Source organism: Oncorhynchus clarkii, chromosome 9 (genome assembly GCF_045791955.1).
Source record: "Oncorhynchus clarkii lewisi isolate Uvic-CL-2024 chromosome 9, UVic_Ocla_1.0, whole genome shotgun sequence".
Lineage (NCBI taxonomy): Eukaryota > Metazoa > Chordata > Actinopteri > Salmoniformes > Salmonidae > Oncorhynchus > Oncorhynchus clarkii.
Window position 1 is genome coordinate 1,268,725 of NC_092155.1, and position 21,626 is coordinate 1,290,350.

At 42.2% G+C, this 21,626-nt stretch overlaps 2 protein-coding genes across 4 annotated transcripts in view; both read right to left on the bottom strand.

Moving 5' to 3' along the window:
* Window positions 1-1,199: 1,199 nt before the first annotated feature.
* LOC139415754 (butyrophilin subfamily 1 member A1-like) lies at window positions 1,200-10,185 on the bottom strand. Its single transcript, XM_071163833.1, has 3 exons — window positions 10,003-10,185; window positions 8,556-8,912; window positions 1,200-1,504 (listed from the first exon to the last, which is right to left on the bottom strand). Exons 1-3 carry the CDS (start codon window positions 10,073-10,075, stop codon window positions 1,200-1,202), a joined length of 735 nt encoding a protein of 244 aa, XP_071019934.1. The 5' UTR covers window positions 10,076-10,185.
* Window positions 10,186-14,351: 4,166 nt separating this feature from the next.
* The window catches only part of LOC139415752 (Fc receptor-like protein 5), a 163,700-nt gene continuing 156,425 nt past the window's right edge, over window positions 14,352-21,626 (bottom strand). For 2 of the 3 annotated variants that reach the window (XM_071163830.1, XM_071163831.1), the window contains 2 exons: window positions 20,861-20,902; window positions 14,352-14,996 (listed from right to left, as the gene is read on the bottom strand). In XM_071163830.1, the coding sequence (XP_071019931.1) occupies window positions 14,974-14,996; window positions 20,861-20,902 (65 nt within the window). In that variant the 3' untranslated portion in view covers window positions 14,352-14,973. Of the gene's footprint in view, window positions 14,997-15,402; window positions 15,457-20,860; window positions 20,903-21,626 lie in introns of all 3 variants that reach the window. The other variant, XM_071163829.1, reaches the window with a different exon arrangement.

Consider the following 21,626-nt stretch of genomic DNA (forward strand, 5'->3'; position numbering starts at 1 on the left):
TTTCAATTTGTCTGTGGACAAAGGAAATGCAGTACGATATTGAATATTATGTTTTGGTTGTATTATAGTAATAAACCATGAGGTCTGTGATTTAACAGTTGACCCATCAGTATTATAGTAATAAACCATGAGGTCTGTGATTAACAGTTGACCCATCAGTATTATAGTATTAAACCATGAGGTCTGTGATTAACAGTTGACCCATCAGTATTATAGTATTAAACCATGAGGTCTGTGATTAACAGTTGACCCATCAGTATTATAGTAATAAACCATGAGGTCTGTGATTAACAGTTGACCCATCAGTATTATAGTAATAAACCATGAGGTCTGTGATTAACAGTTGACCCATCAGTATTATAGTATTAAACCATGAGGTCTGTGATTAACAGTTGACCCATCAGTATTATAGTAATAAACCATGAGGTCTGTGATTAACAGTTGACCCATCAGTATTATAGTAATAAACCATGAGGTCTGTGATTAACAGTTGACCCATCAGTATTCTAGTAATAATCTTAATCTCTATATGTGAAACTCTAACAAGTCAACAGCCCACTTACCTTGTTCTCGAATCTTCTTCTCTGTAGACAAAAGAAAACAAATGTATAAATCATTACAATAATAAGCATTAAAAGCCTGGATGCTCCTCGAGCCGATTCCTAATTAATTCCTCTAATAACCAAAATCTTCAAGACTTCCATAGCAGTGTCCGTGCTATTTGGCTGTTCAGAATCGGCAAATTAAAGCCTGGTTAAACTCACCTTCAGTATGTTTAAAATCTCTGACTGAGGGACTCTTAATGATGAGACAACAAGGTCCAGTCAGACATCAAAAGGACCAGTCAGAGATCAAGGACCAGTCAGATATCAAGGACCAGTCAGACATCAAGGTTAAACTCACCTGTATGTTTTCTCCACATGTAGACACCAGCTGAAGCTGTGAGAACTACAACAGCTGCAAGAACTATAACAGCTGCAGCTATTAGTAGACCAACCTTCCACCAGTAGGGTAATATAGGAAACACGTCATCTGAAACAGAGAAGCCATGTCAAACCATTACAACAACACCTACACATGTACTGTACAAGAAGTAAAGCATCATTTATAAATACTACTGAACAGACCAATAAGGTCATCCTTTAGGAAACCGTCCTCCACTGACTAGTCTAACTAACTAGAGGTCTCAGGTATTTGGGTTAACCAATGAAGACCTCACCTGGGACATGAATCTCTGTCTCCTTCAGGTGATTGATCTCCGTCTGGTGAACTCTACAGGTGAACCTGTTGGTGTCAGTCTGGTTCACGGTGACATGTCGTCTCACAGTGTAGTGGCCCTCTGAGTCTCTGTGTCTCTCTGGAGGTCCATCAGCAGGGAGGATGGTTCCAGAACTGTCCAGCCACTCCATCTGAGGTTCAGGAAACCAGCCTCCAGACTCACACTTCAGGACCACCCCCCAGTCTTTAGTTCCATCAATAGAGATCACTGGCTGAGATACAGCACCTACAGAAACAAGATAAAACAGAGATCACTGGCTGAGATACAGCACCTACACAGATACAAGATAAAACAGAGATCACTGGCTGAGATACAGCACCTACACAGATACAAGATAAAACAGAGATCACTGGCTGAGATACAGCACCTACAGATACAAGATAAAACAGAGATCACTGGCTGAGATACAGCACCTACACAGATACAAGATAAAACAGAGATCACTGGCTCAGATACAGCACCTACACAGATACAAGATAAAACAGAGATCACTGGCTGAGATACAGCACCTACACAGATACAAGATAAAACAGAGATCACTGGCTGAGATACAGCACCTACACAGATACAAGATAAAACAGAGATCACTGGCTGAGATACAGCACCTACACAGATACAAGATAAAACAGAGATCACTGGCTGAGATACAGCACCTACACAGATACAAGATAAAACAGAGATCACTGGCTGAGATACAGCACTTACACAGATACAAGATAAAACAGAGATCACTGGCTGAGATACAGCACCTACACAGATACAAGATAAAACAGAGATCACTGGCTGAGATCCAGCACCTACACAGATACAAGATAAAACAGAGATCACTGGCTGAGATACAGCACCTACACAGATACAAGATAAAACAGAGATCACTGGCTGAGATACAGCACCTACACAGATACAAGATACAACAGAGATCACTGGCTGAGATACAAGATAAAACAGAGATCACTGGCTGAGATACAGCACCTACACAGATACAAGATAAAACAGAGATCACTGGCTGAGATACAGCACCTACACAGATACAAGATAAAACAGAGATCACTGGCTGAGATACAGATACAAGATAAAACAGAGATCACTGGCTGAGATACAGCACCTACACAGATACAAGATAAAACAGAGATCACTGGCTGAGATACAGATACAAGATAAAACAGAGATCACTGGCTGAGATACAGATACAAGATAAAACAGAGATCACTGGCTGAGATACAGCACCTACACAGATACAAGATAAACCAGAGATCACTGGCTGAGATACAGCACCTACACAGATACAAGATACTAAAAGAGTATTAACAGAAAGATGAACAGAACCCTGCAGCACTCCAATATTAACAGAACCCTGCAGCACTCCAATATTAACAGAACCCTGCAGCACTCCAGTATTAACAGAACCCTGCAGCACTCCAGTATTAACAGAACCCTGCAGCACTCCAGTATTAACAGAACCCTGCAGCACTCCAGTATTAACAGAACCCTGCAGCACTCCAGTATTAACAGAACCCTGCAGCACCCCAGTATTAACAGAACCCTGCAGCACTCCAGTATTAACAGAACCCTGCAGCACTCCAGTATTAACAGAACCCTGCAGCACTCCATTATTAACAGAACCCTGCAGCACTCCAGTATTAACAGAACCCTGCAGCACTCCAGTAGTAACAGAACCCTGCAGCACTCCAGTATTAACAGAACCCTGCAGCACTCCAGTATTAACAGAACCCTGCAGCACTCCAATATTAACAGAACCCTGCAGCACTCCAATATTAACAGAACCCTGCAGCACTCCAATATTAACAGAACCCTGCAGCACTCCAGTATTAACAGAAAGATGGTCAGAAGTCAAGCCATCAACCTGAACATACATTAAATAAAAAAGTAAATACATTAAAGAGATAATTATTAAACCAGCAACAACTTTACTTTAAAGACCTGTTTGACTCAATGTGTGTCAAATGACTTGGACAACAGTAGGAATATTGGGACACAGATAGTGAGTCAACAGTAGGTAGTAGGAATATTGGGACACAGACAGTGAGTCAACAGTAGGAATATTGGGACACCACCAGTGAGTCAACAGTAGGAATATTGGGACACAGATAGTGAGTCAACAGTAGGTAGTAGGAATATTGTGACACCACCAGTGAGTCAACAGTATGTAGTAGGAATATTGGGACACAGCAGTGAGTCAACAGTAGGTAGTAGGAATATTGGGACACAGACAGTGAGTCAACAGTAGGTAGTAGGAATATTGGGACAATACAGTAGGTAGTAGGAATATTGGGACACAGCAGTGAGTCAACAGTAGGTAGTAGGAATATTGGGACACAGACAGTGAGTCAACAGTAGGTAGTAGGAATATTGTGACACAACCAGTGAGTCAACAGTAGGTAGTAGGAATATTGGGACACAGAAGTGAGTCAACAGTAGGTAGTAGGAATATTGGGACACAGACAGTGAGTCAACAGTAGGAATATTGGGACACAGACAGTGAGTCAACAGTAGGAATATTGGGACACAGAAGTGAGTCAACAGTAGGTAGTAGGAATATTGGGACACAGACAGTGAGTCAACAGTAGGTAGTAGGAATATTGTGACACAACCAGTGAGTCAACAGTAGGTAGTAGGAATATTGGGACACAGAAGTGAGTCAACAGTAGGTAGTAGGAATATTGGGACACAGAAGTGAGTCAACAGTAGGTAGTAGGAATATTGTGACACAGAAGTGAGTCAACAGCAGGTAGTAGGAATATTGTGACACCACCAGTGAGTCAACAGCAGGTAGTAGGAATATTGGGACACAGACAGTGAGTCAACAGTAGGAATATTGGGACACAGACAGTGAGTCAACAGTAGGTAGTAGGAATATTGGGACACAGACAGTGTGACAGTGTGGGAGGTTTGGATGTGTGAGGAGTGTGTTGTGAAGGCTGTGTGCTGAACAGCTGAATACATGATGAGGGAGGAAGACCAGCTGAATACATGATCTCTAACAGAGGAAGGAATGATGAGGGAGGAAGACCAGCTGAATACATGATCTATAACAGAGGAAGGAATGATGAGGGAGGAAGACCAGCTGAATACATGATCTATAACAGAGGAAGAAATGATGATATGTCGATAGTGGACAACCTTGTTTTACTCCTCTAGATAGTTTAAACCTTTCTAAGATGTAGCCATTATTTACTATTTTACACCTAGTGTTACTATACATAACTTTAACCCATTTTATAAGAGATTCCCCAAAATGGAAATATTCCAAGCATTTAAATATAAACTCCAGTTGTACTTTATCAAAAGCCTTTTCTAAATCAGCTATGAAAACCAGGCCTGGTGTCCCCGATATTTCATAGTGTTCTATTGTTTCCAGTACTTGTCTTACATTATCTCCAATGTATCGTGAAAAACCTGCATGATTAGGATGAAAAATATCTGACAATACTTTTTAAATTTTATGTGCCAAGCATTTTGCATCACAACACTGAAGTGTAAGAGGCCTCCAATTTTTTAAATGGACTGGATCTTTATATTTACCACTTGTATCTTGTTTCAGTAATAATGAAATCAGACCTTGTTGCGTGTCTGATAATCTACCATTTACATAGGAGTGGTTAAAACATGCTAATAATGGTCCTCTGAGTATATCAGTGGAGTATAATTTGGTCTTCACATGAGTCTTTCTGTACAGATGTTAATTTTACATTATTATTAGGGAAAAAATCCATACAATTAGCTTCGGTTAGTGGAGATGGAGGAGACTGAAAACGAAAACATAATCTTAAAATATTTTACTTCCTCTTTCAAAATATAATTTGGTGAATCACACTCCAGCATTTGTAACAAGTTCCAATAATTTTTTTTTTGTAGCATTTCTATATTGAAGAAGAATTTAGTGCATTCCATCCAATTCGCTTTATTTTTATAATATATTACACTGGATCTGTCTTGAATAAGTTCCTCCATTTCTTTTTGTTTTTCCTCTAACTTATTCTGTGCCTCTATGGTACAATTTGTATTGCTTTAGGTTTTAATGCTGTCTAACTGTACTGTTGGTCCTTCCATTTCCTTTGTTAATATGGACTCCATTGATCTAAATTGCTTTAGTTTTATAGATGAGTACTGAATTGCTTGGCCTCTAAAGGCACATTTAAAGGTGTCCCATACAATAAGGGGATCTGCTATGTTATGTCTGAAAAAGTGTTATAAATTCTTCTGTCCTAGTTCTAAACAATTTATCATCTAGTAGGCTTTGATTACATTTCCAATATCCTCGCCCACGTGGAAATTCTGTAAGAGTAATATATATATGCCAATTATGTGATGACTCGACTGTATTCTGTCCCCCATCAACACTTTCTACACTTTTGGTGCCAGAGAAAGTAGTCAAGATGACTAGCTTGATTAAGCCTCCGCCATGTATATCCAGTAGGGTATTTAAGTCTCCATATATCCACTAATTCTAATATATCCATGACATTCATGATTTCCTTAAGTGTCTGAGGGTGATAGTTTGTAGTGTGATTTCCTTTCCGGTCCATAGAGCTATTTAAGACCTTATTAAAATCTCCCACCATAATAATAGAGTCTAGTGTTGCTTGTAGAGATGATAAATTCTGATATATATTTTCAAAGAAGCTCATCATTATTCGGACCGTATAGGTTAATAAGCCATATCTATGGTCCAATAACATATTTAAAATCATCCATCTACCTTGATGATCTGTTTGGATGATTTGCACATTTGGATCAAAATTACTGTAAATTAAAAACAACACTAACTACTAGGCTACCCTGCCGCCCCTCCACTCTAACCACTAGGCTACCCTGCCGCCTCTACACTCTAACCACTAGGCTACCCTGCCGCCCCTCCACTCTAACCACTAGGCTACCCTGTCGCCCCATCATGGGGGACCTTATGGTTACTAGTCCAATGCTCTAACCACTAGGCTACCCTGTCGCCCCATCATGGGGGACCTTATGGTTACTAGTCCAATGCTCTAACCACTAGGCTACCCTGTCGCCCCATCATGGGGGACCTTATGGTTACTAGTCCAATGCTCTAACCACTAGGCTACCCACCCCACCATCAACCCTTTTGAACGTCTTTGCCCATGGGAGAAATATATCCCCCCCCCAGTCCTTTTTCCACAAAACTTCATCTAAAACTGTTGAATGAGTTTCCTGTAAACAATATATATTATATTCCTTCTCTTTTAGCCAGGTAAATACTGATCGTCTTTTCTAATTATCTGCTAGGCCATTACAATTATACCTGGCTATACTTATTTCACCACTTACCATAATGAGACACAACTTTCAATTCTATTTATCAAAATATATGTTTGTAAACGTACCATTAAAAAGTAACATGATGATTGAGTGTCTATATGGCTGTACCATGATCTTTGCCTTTCTACTAAGTAAACCTCCAATTGGTCCCTACTATTCCACCCGCTAAAAGCCCTCCTCATCCCAATGCCTGGCAGACCACCCTCGACCCCCCGGATCCCATAGCCCTGAACAATCCTGATCTGGGATCAATCCTTCGAAAAGAGCACGGAGTGCCATTTACACAACAGAAGTAGATCAATTCCATCATCCTCACCTCGATTATATGTAGCCATCACAAAAAAACACTGCTCAAAAAAATTAAGGGAACATTTAAACAACACAATGTAACTCCAAGTCAATCACACTTCTGTGAAATCAAACTGTCCACTTAGGAAGCAACACTGATTGACAATAAATGTCACATGCTGGAATAGACAACAGGTGGGAATTATAGGCAATTAACAAGACACCCCCAATAAAGGAGTGGTTCTGCAGGTGGTGACCACAGACCACTTCTCAGTTCCTATGCTTCCTGGCTGATGTTTTGGTCACTTTTGAATGCTGGCGGTGCTTTCACTCTAGTGGTAGCATGAGACGGAGTCTACAACCCACACAAGTGGCTCAGGTAGTGCAGCTCATCCAGGATGGTACATCAATGCGAGCTGTGTCTGTCAGCGTAGTGTCCAGAGCATGGAGGCACTACCAGGAGACAGGCCAGTACATCAGGAGACGTGGAGGAGGCTGTAGGAGGGCAACAACCCAGCAGCAGGACAGCTACCTCGTCCTTTGTGCAAGGAGGAGCAGGAGGAGCACTGCCAGAGCCCTGCAAAATGACCTCCAGCAGGCCACAAATGTGCATGTGTCTGCTCAAACGGTCAGAAACAGACTCCATGAGGGTGATATGAGGGCCTGACGTCCACAAGTGGGGGTTGTGCTTACAGCCCAACACCGTGCAGGACGTTTGGCATTTGCCAGAGAACACCAAGATTGGCAAATTCGCCACTGGCGCCCTGTGCTCTTCACAGATCAAAGCAGGTTCACACTGAGCACATGTGACAGACGTGACAGAGTCTGGAGACGCCGTGGAGAACGTTCTGCTGCCTGTAACATCCTCCAGCATGACCGGTTTGGCGGTGGGTCAGTCATGGTGTGGGGTGGCATTTCTTTATGGGGCCGCACAGCCCTCCATGTGCTCGCCAGAGGTAGCCTGACTGCCATTAGGTACCGAGATGAGATCCTCAGACCCCTTGTGAGACCATATGCTGGTGTGGTTGGGCCTGGGTTCCTCCTAATGCAAGACAATGCTAGACCTCATGTGGCTGGAGTGTGTCAGCAGTTCCTGCAAGAGGAAGGCATTGATGCTATGGACTGGCCCGCCCGTTCCCCAGACCTGAATCCAATTGAGCACATCTGGGACATCATGTCTCGCTCCATCCACCATTGCACCACAGACTGTCCAGGAGTTGGCGGATGCTTTAGTCCAGGTCTGGGAGGAGATCCCTCAGGAGACCATCTGCCACCTCATCAGGAGCATGCCCAGGCATTGTAGGGAGGTCATACAGGCACGTGGAGGCCACACACACACTACTGAGCCTCATTTTGACTTGTTTTAAGGACATTACATCAAAGTTGGATCAGCCTGTAGTGTGGTTCAGCATTTTAATTTTGAGTGTGACTCCAAATCCAGACCTCCATGGGTCGATAAATTTGATTTCCATTGATAATTTTTGTGTGATTTTGTTGTCAGCACATTCAACAGATCTAGGATGTGTTATTTTAGTGTTCCCTTAATTTTTTTGAGCAGTGTATATATATTAAAAATCCTGTTTCTTATTTTCCATAATTAGCAGTCAACACTAAGATCATTTTTGTGCAACAAAAAAAAAAACTGACAGATTTACAACCTCTGATCACATCTCCAGTATTCATGACTCACCAACAAAGAGTTGAACGGTGGTGTCCTTCACCTGGCTGGTCAGTGTTGGAATGAAGCACCTGTAGCTTCCAGCATCAGAGAGAGTAACTCTGTTCAGCTTTAAGGAGACGTTGCCGTTCTTCAGTTCTTCATGAAACATTGATGTCCTTCCCCTGTAGGATGGAAACTGCTCCTCATTGGAGTCTCGACCGTCACGGTAAAGATGGACGTTTCTTGTTGTCAGGTACAATCCTGTCCACTCCACTGTCATGTCCTCAGCACTGACACTGGGTTTCAAGGAACATGGTAGAATGATGTCATCACCAGCTAAGGCAACGACTGGGTCAGCCGGTCCAACAACCTGAACCTCAGACAACCCTGGAGAAAAACAAAACGACACACAGTTAAAGACACCTGGTAACTTCCTGTTCTTCCATGGATTCTGGCCATTCATTCCTATGTGAAGACTCAATAGTACATTGAAGTCAAATGAAGGTGGTTAAGATGGCGTCACATGTGGGAGATTTATGTAGACAGTTTGAAATACATGATCTATGGCACAGTAATAAAGATAAATAATGGTACTGATATAAAGACCTATCTCTATAGTCATTACCCTAATCTATAATGGTACAGATATAAAGACCTATCTCTATAGTCATTACCCTAATCTATAATGGTACTGATATAAAGACCTATCTCTATAGTCATTACCCTAATCTATAATGGTACTGATATAAAGACCTCTATCTCTATCGTCATTACCCTAATCTATAATGGTACTGAAATAAAGACCTCTCTATAGTCATTACCCTAATCTATAATGGTACTGATATAAAGATGAATCCTCTATCTATATAGTCATTACCCTAATCTATAATGGTACTGTTATAAAGATGAATACTCTATCTCTATAGTCATTACCCTAATCTTAACACTCACTAAAGTATACTTAACCGTAACATAACCCTTGCTCCAAAACCTTAATTATTTCGACCTGGTGTGTCTAATCTTTCTTGGCTTTAGCCATTTTTATGACTAAAAAGATCGTAAAACGTATTCTCTTTCTAGTCATAAACATGGCTACACTTCCTTTATGAACGCATCTACCACGGACACTCTTCACGCGACTTGATACAGTTAAGATTTTCTTAACAAGTTAGGAGAGAATTTTCCATGACCCCTTTTCCCAAATTTAACTCAATCTCCTATCCTGCTACGAAACAGTCACTGCCGTATGTAAGTATCGTGAAAATAGTGTGTCTCTGTCATGGACACCCTACAGCACCACACCCAAACTGTCCTGTCTGATCAGACAACTACACAGCGACGACAAGACATCGTACATTTCCTGCACTCGGTTTTGATCCTGCACTTGAATTCTCCCCGTTTCTTTCTTGTTAATATTGTGTTCAGATAATAAAATATCCTTCAGGCTAAATAATGAAGGAATAATGTTGTGTCCTACCTGTCGTTATCAATGAAACACTGATGAACAGAATCCCAAAACACCAGACCGCCGAGGTCGGAAAGGTCTTCATTTCACGAACAAAACAAGTCTGACTCCAAGGTAAAGCTGTTTGTAACTGGTCAATAAAACTATTAGGAGTTTAGAAAAATAAACCAAAACAGTTGAAAGACTAATTTGTCAACAAACATAATGTAACACTGCGTCTGTTCCAGAAATAACGGAGGAAAAAGGGCGGTGGAGTTTCACACTTTACTTTCACTTTCACTTACAGCGCTTCCAGTTGAATAAAATCTCGCGATATCTAGTTCCAACTAGTGTTCTGATATGGTCATTAACTTCATGTCATCTCGCGATATCTATCTCCCTCTAGTGTTCTGATATGGTCATTAACTTCATGTCATCTCGCGATATGTAGTTCCAACTAGTGTTCTGATATGGAAATTAACTTTGTGTCAAATGTCCTAAAACACACACGTGAACTTAAGTGAATCTTGAAATTAACGTGACAACACGTAGGCTGTAGTAAATATTTCAAATTTACAACTTGTGATGTGAAATTGACCCAAGAACATTGATCATATAACATTAATGTGAAGTTCACTGTCAGTTGTTGACTAGCTAGATACTAGAAAGATGGCTAGATAGGTGTGAGCAGTACGGCAGAAATTACACTAATTTAATCAGAGAGGAAAGTAGAGTTATCACCATGTTGCTGCAAGATACTTAACTAATGATTCAGGAATAATTCAGTATTAGAGATATACTATATACATACAGTACCAGTCAAAATTTGACACACCTACTCATTCAAGTTTTTTTAAAGTTTTTTTTACAATTTTCTACATTGTAGAATAATAGTGAAGACATCAACACTATGAAGTAACAGATATGGAATTATGTAGTAACCAAAGAAGTGTTGAACAAATCAAAATATATTTTATATTATTATATTTTAGATTTTAGAATCTTCAAAGTAGCCACCCTTTGCCCCGAGTGGCGCAGCGGTCTAAGGCACTGCATCTTAGAGGCGTCACTACAGTCCTTGGTTCAATTTCAGGCTGTATTACATCCGGCCGTGATTGGGAGTACCATAGGGCAGCGCACAATGGTACTCCCAAGGGTTTGGCCGGGGTAGGCAGAATTTGTTAATAACTGAGTTGCCTAGTTAAATAAAAATAAAACATTGAATTGATGACAATTGATGACAACTGAGCACTTGTTGGCTGCTTTTCCTTCACTCTGCGGTCCAACTCATCCCAAACCATCTCAATTGGGTTGAGGTCGGGTGATTATGGAGGCCAGGTCATCTGATGCAGCACTCCATCACTCTCCTTGGTCAAATGGCCCTTACACAGCCTGGAGCTGTGTTTTGGGTCATTGTCCTGTTGAAAAACAAATAATCGTCCCACTAAGAGCAGATCAGATGGGATGGCGTTTAGCTGCAGAATGCTGTGGTAGCCATGCTGGTTACGTGTGCCTTGAATTCTAAATAAATCACAGACAGTGTCACCAGCAAAGCACCCCCACACCTCCTCCTCCATGCTTCACGGTGGGAACCATACATGCTGAGATCATCCGTTCACCTACTCTGCGTCTCACAAAGACACGGCGGTTGGAACCAAAACACTCAAAGTGTTAGTTGGAACTCAAATTTGGATTCATCAGACCACCGGTCTAATATTTATGAGGTTGGCAATTCTAATGGTTGGCAATTCTAATGAATTTATCCTCTGCAGCAGAGGTAACTCTGGGTCTTCCTTTCCTGTGGCGGTCCTAATGAGAACCAGTTTCATCATTGTGCTTGATGGTTTTTGCGACTGCACTTGAAGAAACGTTTAAAGTTCTTGAAATGTTCCGTATTGACTGACCTTCTGAGTAATGATGGACTGTCATTTCTCTTTGCTTATTTGAGATGTTCTTGCCATAATATGGACTTGGTCTTTTACCAAATAGGGCTATCTTCTGTATACCACCCCTACCTTGTCACAATACAACTGATTAGCTCAACTGATTAGTGACTACCTCATGAAGCTGGTTGAGAGAATGCCAATAGTGTGCAAAGCTGTCATCAAGGCCTGGCTGGCTACTTTGAAGAATCGAAAATATAAAATGTACTTTTTCGTTTACTACATGATTTCATATGTGTTATTTCATAGTTTTGATGTCTTCACTATTACTCTACAATGTAGAAAATAGTACAAATAAAGAAAAACCCTGGAATGAGTCGGTCTGTCCAAACATTTGACTGGTACTGTATGTATTGCGTCTAACGACCAAGCGAGATTACAAGAACACAAATTATTATGAATACAAACAAAACATCTCAAATGAAACAGTGTAACGATAACCAAATAATCTGAATGTCAAGGTTTCTCATATTCTTATTTATTGGTACTGTACATGTGGACACCCCTTCAAATGAGTGGATTCGGATATTTCAGCCACACCCGTTACTGACCAGTGTATAAAATCAAGCACACAGCCATGCAATCTCAATAGACAAACATTGGCAATAGAATGTCCTTACTGAAGAGCTCATTGACTTTCAACGTCATATGATGCCACCTTTCCAACAAGTCAGTTTGTGAAATTTCTGCCCAGCGGTCAACTGTAAGTGTTGTTATTGTGAAGTGGAAACGTCTAGGGGCAATAACGGCTCAGTCACACAAGCTCACGGGACCGCCGAGTGCTGAAGCGCGTGGCGCGTAAAATCGTCTGTCCTCTGTTGCAACACTCACTAAGAGTTCCAAACTGCCTCTGGATGCAACGTCAGCACAATAACTGTTCGTCGGGAGCTTCATGAAATGGGTTTCCATTGAAGAAAAGTCACAAACAAGCCTACGTTCCCCATGCGCAATGCCATGTGTTGGCTGGAGTAGTGTAAAGCTCACTACCATTGGACTCTGGAGCAGTCGAAACTCATTCCCCGAGTGATGAAACACTCTTCACCATCTGGCAGTCCAACAGATGAATCTGGCTACCTGCCTGAATACATAATGTCATGACACTGTTATCGTTAATGTGATGACATACTAATATAATTAACTAGGTTTATAATTACGTGATTAAATTAATCCTGTAACCATTAACTCAGTAACCTGGGGCATCATGGGAAAAGTTTGTTGAATGAGTTACCGTTTCCCGATTTAACTCAAAGAATATCAGAATACCGATTTTAATACAATGGCAACAGGTCCCTAGCGGACCAACACAATAAGACACGTGTTACACAAGATGGAGATTTATAGAAAGAGAGAGAGATTTGGATGCATTCGTAAACTACTCTTAGTTTAGCCCTAACACCCCGAACTGCCTCTCTTATGGGTTTGAAGTGTAATGCATGAATTTACGTGTTCAAGGTCTCTGATGGTCTTTCCTCTGCAGGTGTAAGTCTCTGATTGTCCACAAGATGTCACAATGTCCTTTCTCTTAGTTGTCTGTTTCCTTGCACTCGTTCTGTGAGTGTGGGCATCTGAGGAGGCTAATCAGCCGTGTTGACGCTCCCAGCGTGGGTAGACAACCGGTGACTTGAAAAGTAACGCCCGAGGTTCTGTATTGCTATTATAAACTGGTTACCAATGTAACTAGAGCAGTAAAATAAAATAAAAATCTCTCATACCCGTGGTATACGGTCTGATATACCATGGCTGTCAAGAGATCTCTCTTGTAGAACTGTGATCCACTGTAACCTGATCCTCAAAGGCCAGTTATGACAATAGTGTGACAATTACAGACAATCTGTAAAGTATGGTGGAGGAGGAATAACTGTCTGGGGCTATGTTTCCTGGTTCAGGCCCCATAGTTCCAGTGAGGAGAAATCTTAACGCTACTGCATACATTCTAGACGATTCTGTTCTTCCAACTTTGTGGCAACAGTTTGTCCCTTTCCTGTTTCAGCATGACAATGCACAAAGCCAGGTCCATGCAGAAATGGTTTGTCGAGATCGGTGTGGAAGAACTTGATCTGCACAGAGTCCTGACCTCAACTCCATCGATCACCTTTGGGATGAATTGGAATGCAGACTATGAGCCAGGCCTAATCGGCCAACATCAGTGCGCAACCTCACTAAGGCTCTTGTGGCTAAATGAAAGCAAGTCATTTAGAAGATACTCAAGGCCCTGGGGGCTGCATGGTGGGACCTTGAATGGAGCATTTAGAAGATACTCAAGGCCCTGGGGGCTATAGGGGGAACCTGGAATGGAGCATTTAGAAGATACTCAAGGCCCTGGGGGCTGTAGGGGAAACCTGGAATGGAGCATTTAGAAGATACATAAAGGGAAGTGAGTGAAATTAAAAACAGTGGTTGTGATGTCATTCAGAACTGATTAAAAAACAGGCTACATGATTGAGGAAAATCACTTATTTAATTATATTTGCTACAAAGACAAAAGCAATATCTTACCAGGATGATTAATTGAAAAATAATGGTTTTGCACAAAACAACCACAATAAATCAAAAGGCCTATGTTAGTTTCATGTTTAAATTAAATTAAATTATGCTGCACTATTCTAGAGACCAAAATGGGAAAATAAAGTAAATAATTGTAATAATTGAATTCTCCTCTCCTATATGTTTTCTATCTCTGTAACATGTAACGGTATAACATTATACTGAACCTGTAACAATAATGCCTGAACCACAACACCTATCAGTTGATCTGTATAGACATGAAAAGTGAAGGCATTTACAATGTATCAACCATAATGCTATACAGTATATGACCAGTATATGACTGATGTTAAAGGACAGCTGCTGAATGAATAATACAACACACATTATATTAAAACACATTCCAATCAGAATAATACATGTATCAGTTAATAGATCACATTTGATCAAATGCCACTATTGTTCCAGCAGGTGGAGCTACAATGTAACAACATACAGCATTGTGACTCACAGTTCTATATTAGAATTCCATGAGTTCCATTCTGATGGTTGTTATGGTGATCAGGTGATCTCAGCCTCACTCTTCTTCAACACGATCACCTGTTCAACACAGAAGTAGTTCATCAGTGTGGCCATGTATTTACTTCTCCAATACAGAACCACTAAGAAATGTAAATCATATCAGATGATTTACGAGTCAATACTGTGTTACTTAGAATCCTATCAAATTACTTCCAATGGGGCTCCTGCTTATGTCCAGTTCTCCCTTATCAATACCAGGGTTATTTACTAATTATCAATACCAGGGTTATTTACTAATTATCAATACCTGGGCTATTTACTCATTATCAATACCTGGGCTACATCCAGAATAACAACGGGTACAAAACCCGTCTCACACCAGACAACAATGTGCACAAGCACTTACAACAAACAATTCCGCACAAAGACATGAGGGGAACAGAGGGTTACATTTTTTTTTAAATTTTTATTTTTTTTATTTCACCTTTATTTAACCAGGTAGGCTAGTTGAGAACAAGTTCTCCTTTGCAACTGCGACCTGGCCAAGATAAAGCATAGCAGTGTGAACAGACAACAACACAGAGTTACACATGGAGTAAACAATTAACAAGTCAATAACACAGTAGAAAAAAAGGGGGCAGTCTATATACAATGTGTGCAAAAGGCATGAGGAGGTAGGCGAATAATTACAATTTTGCAGATTAACACTGGAGTGATAAATGATCAGATGGTCATGTACAGGTAGAGATATTGGTGTGCAAAAGAGCAGAAAAGTAAATAAATAAAAACAGTATGGGAATGAGGTAGGTGAAAATGGGTGGGCTATTTACCAATAGACTATGTACAGCTGCAGCGATCGTTTAGCTGCTCAGATAGCTGATGTTTGAAGTTGGTGAGGGAGATAAAAGTCTCCAACTTCAACGATTTTTGCAGTTCGTTCCAGTCACAGGCAGCAGAGTACTGTAACGAAAGGCGGCCAAATGAGGTGTTGGCTTTAGGGATGATCAGTGAGATACACCTGCTAGAGCGAGTGCTACGGATGGGTGTTGCCATCGTGACCAGTGAACTGAGATAAGGCGGAGCTTTACCTTGCAAGGACTTGTAGATGACCTGGAGCCAGTGGGTCTGGCGACGAATATGTAGCGAGGGCCAGCCGACTAGAGCATACAAGTCGCAGTGGTGAGTGGTATAAGGTGCTTTAGTGACAAAACGGATGGCACTGTGATAGATTGCATCCAGTTTGCTGAGTAGAGTGTTGGAAGCCATTTTGTAGATGACATCGCCGAAGTCGAGGATCGGTAGGATAGTCAGTTTTACTAGGGTAAGCTTGGCGGCGTGAGTGAAGGAGGCTTTGTTGCGGAATAGAAAGCCGACTCTTGATTTGATTTTCGATTGGAGATGTTTGATATGAGTCTGGAAGGAGAGTTTGCAGTCTAGCCAGACACCTAGGTACTTATAGATGTCCACATATTCAAGGTCGGAACCATCCAGGGTGGTGATGCTAGTTGGGCATGCGGGTGCAGGCAGCGATCGGTTGAAAAGCATGCATTTGGTTTTACTAGCGTTTAAGAGCAGTTGGAGGCCGCGGAAGGAGTGTTGTATGGCATTGAAGCTCGTTTGGAGGTTAGATAGCACAGTGTCCAATGACGGGCCGAAAGTATATAGAATGGTGTCGTCTGCGTGAGGTGGATCAGGGAATCGCCCGCAGCAAGAGCAACATCATTGATATATACAGAGAAAAGAGTCGGCCCGAGAATTGAACCCTGTGGCACCCCCATAGAGACTGCCAGAGGACCGGACAGCATGCCCTCCGATTTGACACACTGAACTCTGTCTGCAAAGTAATTGGTGAACCAGGCAAGGCAGTCATCCGAAAAACCGAGGCTACTGAGTCTGCCGATAAGAATATGGTGATTGACAGAGTCGAAAGCCTTGGCAAGGTCGATGAAGACGGCTGCACAGTACTGTCTTTTATCGATGGCGTTTATGATATCGTTTAGTACCTTGAGTGTGGCTGAGGTGCACCCGTGACCGGCTCGGAAACCAGATTGCACAGCGGAGAAGGTACGGTGGGATTCGAGATGGTCAGTGACCTGTTTGTTGACTTTTGTTGGCTTTCGAAGACCTTAGATAGGCAGGGCAGGATGGATATAGGTCTGTAACAGTTTGGGTCCAGGGTGTCTCCCCCTTTGAAGAGGGGGATGACTGCGGCAGCTTTCCAATCCTTGGGGATCTCAGACGATATGAAAGAGAGGTTGAACAGGCTGGTAATAGGGGTTGCGACAATGGCGGCGGATAGTTTCAGAAATAGAGGGTCCAGATTGTCAAGCCCAGCTGATTTGTACGGGTCCAGGTTTTGCAGCTATTTCAGAACATCTGCTATCTGGATTTGGGTAAAGGAGAACCTGGAGAGGCTTGGGCGAGGAGCTGCGGGGGGGGCGGAGCTGTTGGCCGAGGTTGGAGTAGCCAGGCGGAAGGCATGTCCAGCCGTTGAGAAATGCTTATTGAAGTTTTCGATAATCATGGATTTATCGGTGGTGACCGTGTTACCTAGCCTCAGTGCAGTGGGCAGCTGGGAGGAGGCGCTCTTGTTCTCCATGGACTTCAGTGTCCCAGAACTTTTTGGAGTTGGAGCTACAGGATGCAAACTTCTGCCTGAAGAAGCTGGCCTTAGCTTTCCTGACTGACTGCGTGTATTGGTTCCTGACTTCCCTGAACAGTTGCATATCACGGGGACTATTCGATGCTATTGCAGTCCGCCACAGGATGTTTTTGTGCTGGTCGAGGGCAGTCAGGTCTGGAGTGAACCAGGGGCTATACCTGTTCTTAGTTCTGCATTTTTTGAACGGAGCATGCTTATCTAAAATGGTGAGTAAGTTACTTTTAAAGAATGACCAGGCATCCTCAACTGACGGGATGAGGTCAATGTCCTTCCAGGATACCCGGGCCAGGTCGATTAGAAAGGCCTGCTCACAGAAGTGTTTTGGGGAGCGTTTGACAGTGATGAGGGGTGGTCGTTTGACTGCGGCTCCGTGGCGGATACAGGCAATGAGGCAGTGATCGCTGAGATCCTGGTTGAAGACAGCGGAGGTGTATTTGGAGGGCCAGTTGGTCAGGATGACGTCTATGAGGGTGCCCTTGTTTACAGAGTTAGGGTTGTACCTGGTGGGTTCCTTGATGATCTGTGTGAGATTGAGGACTAGATTGTAGGACTGCCGGGGTGTTAAGCATATCCCAGTTTAGGTCACCTAACAGAACAAACTCTGAAGCTAGATGGGGGGCGATCAATTCACAAATGGTGTCCAGGGCACAGCTGGGAGCTGAGGGGGGTCGGTAGCAGGCGGCAACAGTGAGAGACTTATTTCTGGAGAGAGTAATTTTCAAAATTAGTAGTTCGAACTGTTTGGGTATGGACCTGGAAAGTATGACATTACTTTGCAGGCTAACTCCTCCCCCTTTGGCAGTTCTATCTTGACGGAAGATGTTATAGTTGGGTATGGAAATCTCTGAATTTTTGGTGGCCTTCCTGAGCCAGGATTCAGACACGGCAAGGACATCAGGGTTGGCAGAGTGTGCTAAAGCAGTGAGTAAAACAAACTTAGGGAGGAGGCTTCTGATGTTGACATGCATGAAACCAAGGCTTTTTCGATCACAGAAGTCAACAAATGAGGGTGCCTGGGGACATGCAGGGCCTGGGTTTACCTCCACATCACCCGCGGAACAGAGAACGAGTAGTATGAGGGTGCGGCTAAAGGCTATCAAAACTGGTCGCGTAGAGCGTTGGGGACAGAGAATAAGAGGAGCAGGTTTCTGGGCATGGTAGAATATATTCAGGGCATAATGCGCAGACAGGGGTATGGTGAGGTGCGGGTACAGCGGAGGTAAGCCCAGGCACTGGGTGATGATGAGAGAGGTTGTATCTCTGGACATGCTGGTTGTAATGGATGAGGTCACCGCATGTGTGGGAGGTGGGACAAAGGAGGTAACAGGGGTATGAAGAGTGGAACTAGGGGCTCCATTGTGAACTAAAACAATGATAACTAACCTGAACAACAGTATATAAGGCATATTGACATTTGAGAGAGACATACAGCGAGGCATACAGTAATCACAGGTGTTGAATTGGGAAAGCTAGCTAAAACAGTAGGCGAGACAACAACAGCTAATCAGCTAGCACAACAAACAGCAGGTAAAATGGTGTTGACTAGGCAACGGGGCCGACAGATAAAACAAACAAGCAAAATGGAGTACCGTGATTAATGGACAGTCCAGCGTGCATCAGCTATGTAGCCAAGAGATCAGTGTCCAGGGGGCAGCGGTGGATGGGCAGGGAAGCTGGACTGGCGAGTGTTATCCAGGTAAAAAAAAAACTAACAATGACTAAATAGCTTGTAGCTAGTTAGCTGGTTAGCGTCTGGAGGTTCTTGAGTGTGTTCTAAAAAATGTAAAAATAATAGCGATTCCGTATCACATTGGGTGAGGCAGGTTTCCGGAAGGTATAAACAAATTAAAAATCAAAAAGAGATAGAAAGTAAATATGGGTCCAGAGAGTGTTTGGGATGCGGCGATTCAGACGGTTAGCAGGCCTGTGCTAACAAGCTAACAGTTCGTAGGCCAGGGCTAGACAAGGTAGCAGTTAGCGAACCGGAGCTAGACAAGCTAGCAGGCCGAGTTAGCAAGCAGGGAGATAGCGAGGGCTAGAGAGTTAGCCTTTGGGGGACGTCGCGATGGGGTGAGTCTGTTTATTCATCTTCATGCGGTGACATCGATAGACCGGTCGTGGGCCCGGGTATTGTAGCCCAGGAGTATGCTACAGGTGCTCTGGCCGGGCTAGCTTCAAGCTAAGTGGGTGGAAACGCTAGCCAGGGGTAATCATCTGGGGTTGCGGTTTAGCTAGATAGCTAGTTGTGGTCTCCAGCTGAAAAATGTTCCGTTTGCGGTGGGAATCCGGGGATGAAAAATAAATAGGTCCGTTATGCTCTGGTTAGAGTCGCGTTGTTCGAACTGGCGAGAGCTTTCCGGGCTAAAGGTTAGCTGATGACCGGTTAGCTGAAGGCCGCTAGCATAGCTGGTGGTTAGCTGGCTAGCTTCAGTTGAGGGGTTCCGGTTCCGAAGTAAATATAAATACTTTAGGAAAAATAGCTACATTGGGTGAGGCGGGTTGCAGGAGAGTATATGGAAGCTTAGGTTTAGCAAAATGTTTTTAAAGAGGTATGCGAAGAAAAATATGTAAAAAAATGAAAAATAAACGATATATACAAGGGACAGGACGACAGGACGACTTACTGCTACGCCATCTTGGATTATAGTACAGAACACGTAATAAGGGAATGAAAACCAGGAAAACAAGACAAAACAAATGGAAAATGGATCGGCGATGGCTAGAAGACCGGTGACTTCGACTGCCAAACAAGGAGAGGAACAGACTTCGGATAATTACCCATACCTGTGCTATTTACTCATCATCAATACCTAGGATATTTACTCCTAATCAATATCTGGGATATTTACTCCTTGTCAATACCTGTTATTTACATCTAAATGCAGGTAGCCTAGTGGTTAGAGTGTTGGACTAGTAATTGCAAGGTTGTGAGATCAAACCCCCGAGCTGACAAGGTAAAAATCTGTCCTTCTGCTCCTGAACAAGGCAGTTAACCCACTGTTCCTAGGCTGTCATTGAAAATAAGAATTTGTTAAATAAAGGTACAAATAAAATATATTCAAATCAGTGACATATTTTGTTAGTTCACTCTAATCCTTTCAACTTCTATTTAGAGGTAACATAATATAATATAGTACACATTGTGTTCAGAATACCATATTGTGGTAGTTAATCCATCCTACTTTCTACTTCTACTAAGAGGTAACATAATATAGTTACACTGTGTTCAGAATACCATATTGTGCCCCTGCAGCTGTTGTGTTGTAAGGTAGAAACTCACCTAATTGGTCTTGGTGGGTCTTCCTGGGTACCCTGGTTTCACCTAAACAGACAGATATCAACACTTTACAACATGGTTCAATCAGAGATACAGTTATCAACACTTTACAACATGGTTCAATCAGAGATACAGTTATCAACACTTTAAACATGGTTCAATCAGAGCTACAGTTATCAACACTTTACAACATGGTTCAATCAGAGATACAGTTATCAACACTTTACAACATGGTTCAATCAGAGCTACAGTTATCAACACTTTACAACATGGTTCAATCAGAGATACAGTTATCAACACTTTACAACATGGTTCAATCAGAGCTACAGTTATCAACACTTTACAACATGGTTCAATCAGAGCTACAGTTATCAACACTTTACAACATGGTTCAATCAGAGATACAGTTATCAACACTTTACAACATGGTTCAATCAGAGATACAGTTATCAACACTTTAAACGTGGTTCAATCAGAGCTACAGTTATCAACACTTTACAACATGGTTCAATCAGAGCTACAGTTATCAACACTTTACAACATGGTTCAATCAGAGATACAGTTATCAACACTTTACAACATGGTTCAATCAGAGATACAGTTATCAACACTTTAAACATGGTTCAATCAGAGATACAGTTATCAACACTTTACAACATGGTTCAATCAGAGATACAGTTATCAACACTTTACAACATGGTTCAATCAAAACTACAGTTATCAACACTTTACATTCACATTTTACATATAAATTGTACATACACATTTT

What these genes read in the sequence shown, in the direction of transcription:
- LOC139415754 (XM_071163833.1), bottom strand. Translation starts at nt 10,075, where the DNA reads ATGAAGACCTTTCCGACCTCGGCGGTCTGGTGTTTTGGGATTCTGTTC. An exon ending in TGTTTCATTGATAACGACAG is followed by an intron (nt 8,913 to 10,002) that starts GTAGGACACAAC and finishes GTTTTTCTCCAG; the next exon opens with GGTTGTCTGAGGTTCAGGTT. An exon ending in CACCGTTCAACTCTTTGTTG is followed by an intron (nt 1,505 to 8,555) that starts GTGAGTCATGAA and finishes TTGTTTCTGTAG; the next exon opens with GTGCTGTATCTCAGCCAGTG.